Source organism: Dendropsophus ebraccatus, chromosome 11, assembly GCF_027789765.1.
Source record: "Dendropsophus ebraccatus isolate aDenEbr1 chromosome 11, aDenEbr1.pat, whole genome shotgun sequence".
Taxonomy (NCBI): domain Eukaryota; kingdom Metazoa; phylum Chordata; class Amphibia; order Anura; family Hylidae; genus Dendropsophus; species Dendropsophus ebraccatus.
Window position 1 is genome coordinate 53461038 of NC_091464.1, and position 8902 is coordinate 53469939.

The 8902-nt window shown below is 40.7% G+C and overlaps 1 protein-coding gene across 1 annotated transcript; it reads right to left on the reverse strand.

Moving 5' to 3' along the window:
• Positions 1-546: 546 nt before the first annotated feature.
• Positions 547-7460, reverse strand: FZD9 (frizzled class receptor 9). The gene has a single exon (XM_069944554.1). The coding sequence runs from the start codon at positions 6716-6718 to the stop codon at positions 4958-4960; it is 1761 nt and encodes a 586-aa protein (XP_069800655.1). The 5' UTR covers positions 6719-7460; the 3' UTR covers positions 547-4957.
• Between the last annotated feature and the right edge of the window lie 1442 nt (positions 7461-8902).

Sequence of the window (8902 nt, forward strand, 5' to 3'; positions counted from 1 at the left end):
TTCCAGAATAAATTACAGCATTAAATTACCATTCATAATATTACTTTTATACACAGTACATTAGAAAACCAGTACCATTTTATAATGCAATTCCAAAAATATATATATATATAAAATTTTATATATAGATCTGTATATGAGAGCTGCATTGTGTGACCCCCTTTCCCTGATAGACAATGGGAGAGAAATGTGAACCTTTGCCCTGCTCCCTGGCACCTGCAATGTAAACTATGACCCTCTTGTGCTTTTCATTTGCCCTGCTCCAACACAGTAAAGGCATTTGTAGGGTGAACTCTATATTCATGAGACTATAAGCAATCTATATTCTAAAGAATTATATTATATAAGGGGTGCACTCTCACTTGCTCTTGATGAACTAATATATTATGTCTCAGGCTAGGTTCACACAGAAAAATATACGCATAATACGGCTGGAAAAAAATAAAAAAAAGTTGTTGTTTTTTTAAATCTAGTAATGTGCTACATTAAAGTCTACGGGAAAAATAGCCATCCGTGCAAACATGCAAACGACTTTTTAAAAAAAAAAAAAAAAAACATTGTCTGCATGGACTGGCATTTTTCCATAAACTTACATGTAGCATATTAGTATATAAGAAAAATGGCAGTATTGCATTTTTACACTTATTTTACAGCCTGAGGTTATGTTCACACATGGTATTTCCATCAGCCTTTTGGTCAGTCTTTTTTCAACCAAAAACTAGGAGTGGAACTCACAGGGCATAATTATAATGGAAAGATTTTGTGTTTTTACCCCACTCCTGGTTTTGGTTGAAAAAGACTGATAGAAATACTATTTGTGAACATAGCCATAATTTGCTTTTATTTTACTGTGTTTGAACACAGCCTCAATAGCAATAAGAAGGACTATATGTCAATTCTGTTATAGGCTATCTTCCCTAAGAGCAAATAACAGCCTTAAATAATGCGGATGACCATTAATAAAGGCCTTGTGTTGTAACAACAGCCATTATTTGCCCATATTTTTACATTGTGGGAACATAGCCTTAAAGGGGTTATCCAGTGTTTGAAAAACATGGCCACTTTTCCCCCTACTGTTGTCTCCAGTTTGCAATTAAGCTCCATTTACTTCAATGGAACTGAGTTTCAAAACCTCACCCAAACTGGAGACAACAGTAGGGGGAAAGTGGCCATGTTTTTGTAGTGCTGAATAACCCCTTTAATGTGACTTTCTGACCCTTTTGCCCTTAAATTACTGTGTCAGGACTGAAGGGACTCACACATAAGTTTGTGCTTTACTAGTAGGACAAGTGCTGGCATGGAAATCTGACATGTGCCACCACCTTTATGTGATGACCTCCTAGTCCATATTCTTACTCCTAACCCCTGTTTAGGGCATGTCCTGATTCTATGGTCATATACAAGAACAGCAGAAAAATCTACCAAAAACCAATGCTCGTTTTGTTCTATTGCATTTTGTGCATGCTTCCACAAACCACAAAACCAAGAAAACTAATAATTCTTAACACACAGACTTATTATCGCATACATGCCAAGGCTAGTACGTTATCACACCAACAATACAACTTGCTGTGTACTCTTTCTGAACATTATACACTCCCTTTGTTGCTGAACATATGAACTAAAAGATATGCACACATTTTAACTTATGAAGTGTAGTACCAAAGCCAATCTATAGATGTCACTGTTGTTACAAAGATTCACAGAGTAGGGTCTTTTTCTCTTTTACACCTTAGAATAAAGTCAGCCATACCTGTCACCTTTAGCTGGTTAAGCTGAGTCTATGGCAGCCTGGAGATCCAGGAAGCCCTGCGACCATGTTGTTCTAATGATCTATTCTAAATACAGGCCATCAATGTCACAGTCCCATAAAGTGTTTCCTCTAATAAACACTGAATATAATTCTCCACAATGTTGCCACCTACAGGCTTTGCATGATACTACACCACTCTGAAGATAATGGCATAAAAATAAATATATCTGAATAATGCAACTTTTCTAGTAAAATAAACATTAAATCTCATCATTTTACATATTATTCAAAGAAATATACATATATGCATAGTTTTATAATACTTTCCATGTCGATCATTACAAAAATAAGCTAACAATAATGTACAATATTCATAATGTTTGGGTGAAAAGCCAGATTTTGAGTCATTGCCTCTTTGGAAAGTGGTAATGGTTGAACGAAACATAAATTGAACATTTTGCCACAGTTGCCTACCAGCACCATTTAGTAGTAAAGCATTATTTTTACAGTATATGACAAAAGCAACTTAACCAGGATATGTTGTTTGTATTTCTTGCATATCTGTAATTCTCATCAAATGTACAGATGTAGCAGAACTGAATATGTTATTTAACCATTGGGAATACATTGTTTCTGCACTGTAATACCTCAGGGTTGTATACTATAAAACCGCAGACATCACTTAGTGACATCACAAAATTACTAACTTAGCTTTCTCCAATTCAGATTGGTAACTATGAACATAGAGTGTTAGACGTCATTTATACCATGACACAAAGGAGCAGAGTTACTAATGCTATATGTATTGAGGTTGCAAAAATCATTGTGTTTGCATTGTTGCAGGTAGTCTGGCTTTCCTGTAGTAGAGTGTGCCATATTACCCAGCTCATATGTCAGGGACTATGGCACATGCTATAATTCTGACTGGCATACCCCAGAGTATATGCAACCATTAGAAAATCTCCCCTATTATCTCCAACTTTGAAATTTTGTTTCCTAGCAAACCATCTAAAGACCTTGACTTCAATTACTACACGCCATAGAAATACACCCTTCATTTATTTTGCACTTTAGAGAGTCGGATGCTGTAAACTATAATAAAAAGCCGTAGAGGGCATCTGTATGTCAAAAACAAGTACTCATAATAGGCTATGAAAACGCTCTTTAGTGCAAATGTCTGACAGGTTTTATAGCTTTGTACTGTTTCTCCCGCAGTGGCCTTTATAATTCTGTGTGTATTCAAATACTACACAGATTGGCTGCCGGTGGGTAGACTTTGATAGAAAATGGAAGGTATAGGGTTAATAAATTATGATAATAATTAACTACTATTTAATAATTTGATATAATACAGTTTTAAAGGCACCATCACATGGTTCTTAGGGCTTATTTGGTTGTGTTTTATGGTGATTCTGGTGGCACTGTTTTTTATTTTCTGTCATTTTTGGTCCTGTAGGGAAGGGAAAAAATTTCAGAAAAAAACACCATGTATACTTTATCCATAAGGAGTGTGGGATATAATGTGGTTGTAAACTACTATACTTGTACCTTGTAAATGTACAAGCATGTACAAGCATAGTGGTGTACAACCATCTTACATCCCACGATCCTTATGGATAAAGTATATATGTTGATGGACATGTTGTCATTGTGGAGTCCTGTGTTGTTATCATATCAATAAGTGCGGAAAAGAAAGAAACACCATACTTAATCCATGCTGTGTTATATGAAAAAACTGACAATGATCTAAAAAATCCCACAAAAAAGCAGAAAAAAACATGAAAAAATTAGATAAAAATTCCTCAAAAAGTACCACGCTTGTCCATGGGTTGTTTTCCATTGTAGAGTCCAGACTCCTACAAGAGAAAGCAGCTGAGCTGCAGTACCAGACATAGCCTATGGAAAAGGGTGGTGCTGTTTAGGAAGAAAAACACACCATTTTTTTTGCTAATGTCCATCCTTTCAATGCAATACACGAATGTGTCTGTCCAAATTGTGCACAGAAAGATTCCATATAGATTCTACGGAGCATTTTGTCCTCTACAATATTCTCACACAACTAGGGATATCGTCTATGACGTTTATAATACCCCTCAGGGCCACCTTGCTGAAGAAAATATTTATCTAGCATATAAAAGACTTTTGGGCATGTGTGCAACAAAAAAAATCTTGTTTGTTTGTTTTATAGCCAAGGCTTAAATTTATAGTATTTTTAATACTCTTTGGAATAAAAAATATTATACAAAGGGTGTATAAATAGACTGGAACAAGTGCCTTTATCCACAGAATAGAGGATTTAAACTGTAACAGCTCTACAACAGTTTAGGGACTGGCCAGACCTTTTCTAGGAGAATGGAAATTATCAATAGCTGGCACATATGCCGGGATTCTGGGGAAAATAAAATGCAGCCAATTCATGTATGAACTGTTATGTGGAATATGTCAGTAAATATTTCCTATATAAACTTTTGCATTTAACAAGTCTGAACTGTACTAAACACTTTGCAGATTTTACCACCCAGAACGGCAATTAGCCAACCATAACATTTCACCCCTACTTTATATTAGTTACAATTCCCTTATATTTTAGAAGGTCTGCAGAACACAACTCTTTGCGGTTATAGCTTAGTCGGAGGGCCCTGAGCAGGTAAACTGAGCACATATAAACTACTGACTGATCTAAACACCAATGTGGGTTATTCTCAATAAGACCTGGATGGGGATGACCTTAGAACAGAGACTGTCAAAGTAGTGATGAAGTGCACTATGTCTGCAACCAACAGTAATACACAGCATGACATTAACAGAGCTGGATCCTGCGGTCCCTAAGGATGGTGAGATAGATTGGATAAGTCATATAGGCACCGTTCTGTGTAATTTCTGCTTCTGCGCTTACAGGGAGGAGGCTGTCAAAACAGCTGCTAAAAGGCTCAGTGTTCACATAAAGCAGCCAAAAGAGGTCTTTGATACAGAGCACCTCTGTAATGTCTCTCTGGCCGGAGCATGAAGAATTTCCCTACATGTGTCACCAAAATATATTATGCCTCTGTTTACAAATGTGTAGGTCAAGTGTCCTCAGCCAAGAGCTGACCAGTCACCTTAAGCAGATAAACATGCTTCCTGAAGATGTATAGAAATAGAGTTCTCTGTTACATATTCATATTCACACACACACACACGCTTTTAATCTTGAGGTCTTGAGGTTCACACATGTGTCGGGCAGTCCATAAAGAGGTCTGTTTTGGCAACCTGAAGAGTAAGCGGTGGGGGTTTGTAAGGGCAGCTCCCTAAACTACAGGCAATGCCCCCCCCAGTTTGAGGCTTCCCTCGAGTCCTGGTTCCCACCACCCCAAGCCTACGTTGGCACAGGATTCCTTGCCAGGCCTGTAGAGTCTTTGAACTCCATACCCACACACCACTAGTTATACCCACAGCTAATGACATGAATATTTTAAGCATGAAGACCGCTACACTGGGTATGGACCCAGGTAGAGTACAGTCTGGCCTGCCACTTCCAGATGCTGTCCTGCAGGGCTCTTCCCGTGCCCGGGCTTCCCAGTGAGCCAAATTAAGACGTTCATAGAAGCAACACACAATGATGCAGGTGGCTGGGACTGTATAGAGGATGGAGAAGACTCCAATCTTAACCATCAGTTTCTCTAGTTTCTCAGTGTTGGTCCCCCCAGTTTTCATGACACGTCGGATGTGGAAGAGTGCAACAAAGCCGGTTAGCAAAAATGATGTGCCTGTCACCAAATAGCATGAAAGAGGCACAAGAACAAATCCTGTTAGGGCACTGGGATCTGATCCGCCAACATAGCATAGCCCGGTTAGCTCATCTCCACCAACTTTCCGCATTGTGAGAATAATGATAGTCTTTACAGCTGGAATACCCCATGCAGCCAGGTGGAAGTAACTACCATGGGATTCAATGGCCTCGTGACCCCACTTTTTACTTGCTGCTAGGAACCAAGTGAGGGTTAAAACCACCCACCACAGTGAGCTGGCCATGCCAAAATAATATAATATAAGAAAGACAAGTGTGCACCCACTGCTTTCTAGGCCCTCTCTGATCAGGTAGGGGGCGCCACCTTCACGGTCACATGCAATGCTAGGAGCTCCAGCAGCAGCGCGGATGAGAAATGCAGTAGAGTAGACATTGTAACACATGCTGAGGAAGATAATAGGCCTCTCGGGGTACTGGAAGCGCTGAGGATGTAAGAGAAATGTCAGTACAGTAAAGGCAGTCGAAATAAAGCAAAGTCCAGACCATGCTGCCATCCAGACTAGGGCAAAATCCTTATCACCTGAAGACCAGTAGACATCCACACCAGGGGTGCATCTTGGGGCACACACTCCACTTCTCTCCACATAGAGAAATTTATCAGGATTGGTGCAGCGACTAGGCATACCCATCCCAGAACCAGATGGACGTGGACGTGGAGCTACAGGTAGTATGCCATGACCATTGGTTTGAGGGTCCCCATTGGTAGCATTCTCAGGAGCCTCCATGCACAGTGCATTCGGATCATTTTTACTAGGCAGGCGGTCACAGTCCAAAGACTCTGGCCATCCAAAATTGAACCGCTCCATTATAGGGGAACACTTCTGGCGTGCAATTTCACACATAGGTTTACAGGCAGGAATTGAAGTGGACACTTGTTCAGTGCACATGGGAGCATAAAGGGAACAGAGAAAAAAGCGAAGGTGTATGTGACACCCATAGTCCACCAGCGGGGCAAACTCCAGAAGCTTCACCGTAGCCTCAGCCTGAGACTCGTGGCCGACATAGTTGGGCATTCTAGTCATGTTGTAGCCAATGCCCTGGCACATAGGAATTTGAATGGGTTCACATTTAGCGTCTCTTCCCCTTTCCACATCATATAAGCCCATTTCCAAGGTGAGAGCTGTCAGCAGCATCTGCCACAGACAAGGAAGGGTTAAGAGCCAACGGGACATCCTCATGGCCAGCCACACTCGTCCACAGGGTACAGGACAACAACTGTGAGGACAAGAGGAGGGGTGCAGCGGATATAGACACACGACTTTATATCCAGCTGTCTGTTATAAGCAGGGCACAATGCATTCCAATGGAAAGGCTGGTGGGATCAGCTTTCTTGCCTTACAGCTGGGTCACACAGGACATAGATGATCCCTTTCTGTTACAATCTTTCCAGGCGTGATGGTAAATACTTGCAGCACAGAAGGTAATCATTTGGAAATGCTGAGGAATCACATCAGGATCCAGTCGGAGACTCACGTTACAATCCTCAGGAACACGGCATGCTCTCGGCAGCAACACATGGCACTTCTGTCTTGTCCTTTCGTGTGTCCACGCTCTGCCAGTCAGCTTGGCACAGTCTTTAGCTGGCAGGACTACCTGCTGCTCTTTCCTCGGCTGTAGTTAGGATGTCTATTCCAGGAGCTGGAGGTCTTCAGTGAGATATTTAGCACAAGTGCAGCTTTTCGTCTCTCTTGCTGCCAGTGCGAAATGTTGGGAAACAAAGCCAGGCTGGAGAGAACCGGTGACAGCTACAGACGGCAGCATTCAGACAGAGGGTATGAAAGCAAATACATAAGAGAAAAAGAAGGCACCAGTGTCAGCACACAGAGGGCACACAGGGTTAAGGACGGAGAGATTTTGCAGACAGCGCCCGCCCAGCCTGCATGCAGGGGAGGGTGTCCCAGCTGTTGCTGGGAGCTGTGGCTACTGCTGACACTAACCATGCTATGCACTTCTCAGTCGAGAAATCACAAGTGGGGTGTGGCCAGCTCTACAATCACACCCACATCTGTCAAAGGGGCATGGCCTGATTAAAGAAACAGCACCCTCATTAAACAAAGTGAATGGCAATTTGCAAAATTGCTAGAATAATATTTTCCATGTCATGTCACCCCCTGTTGGCAGCCGTAACAAAGCCTGGCTTTCTGCTGCTTCAGCGAGCAAGATATATATATATATATATATATATATATACACACACACACACACATCCTTCTCTATATATAATCTACATATCTGTACAGAGGAGGGGGCTGGGGGAAATTACACACAAACCTTGTTGATTTGAAAAAGCAGAAGGGAAAATCTTGGGTTACATTTATAAACCGCACGGAATAAGAAGCTCAGTGTTTCTCTCTCTTTCTGAACAAGTCATGTTTTGTGCTCCACTGGAACCTCGGCATAGCATTTATTTTATTAAACATCTGAATTTTTGGCCTTTTGGCAAGACAAGCATCTAATACAAAGACACACACGTCTCTTTCAGGATCACAGCCGCACTTTTGTACAACAGTTGCACTTTTATTCTGTAAGAAAATACAGAGGCTGATTGATTATTCTGCACAGGCTAGTCGATAATACATGCATATACATATATAAACACATCAATATATCCGGATGATTAGGGGTTTACACCCTGCAACGCGTCGGCGTGTCTTTAGCAATTCTTTTTTTTGTGATGTCCTAATAAAGTTAAAAATAGTTTTAAGAAGCTGTGGATGAAAACTCGTTTTTTAAGCAAAGGAAAAGTGGGGGTGTCACCCACCTTAACCAATAAGATATTATTTTTAATTATGAGAATTTCTTTGGAAAATAGGAACATTTTTACTAAGTTTCTTTACTTTTCCTATATACTATTTCTGATAAATCACCCCAAGGTGCCTTACTCATACCCCCATTGTTGCAGAGAGACACGGAGAACAATAGCCCGGGATTACATACTTTGCTTTAGGACAAAGATAGTGTCTGCTCAGGTTTATTACTTGATCATGAGTTAGCATCTCCATCCACCATTTCACTATACCACAGTAGGGGCTGTGTGTCCAGGAGAGAGCAGTATAATCTAAGTAAGAGTTGGGCACTGATCAGGTTTTTCTGTTTTCTATGCGCCTGTCATGAGAGCAGCATCCCTGAAAACAAAGTCTCCAGATATCACCAGTCCTGGTATCATCTACTTTATTTAAAAGACTAGTGAGGAACCTAAACTTTATTTGTGACACATATATGTATGTACAAAGGTACGTAGCTGAAGGAAATGCTATAAACCATGGGTACTCAACAACTATTAGTGAATGTCCCCTTACCAGGGTCTATTGTCAGGTGAAGGTCCGAGCTGAACATCAGTAGTAAACATGTTTTGTTAACTT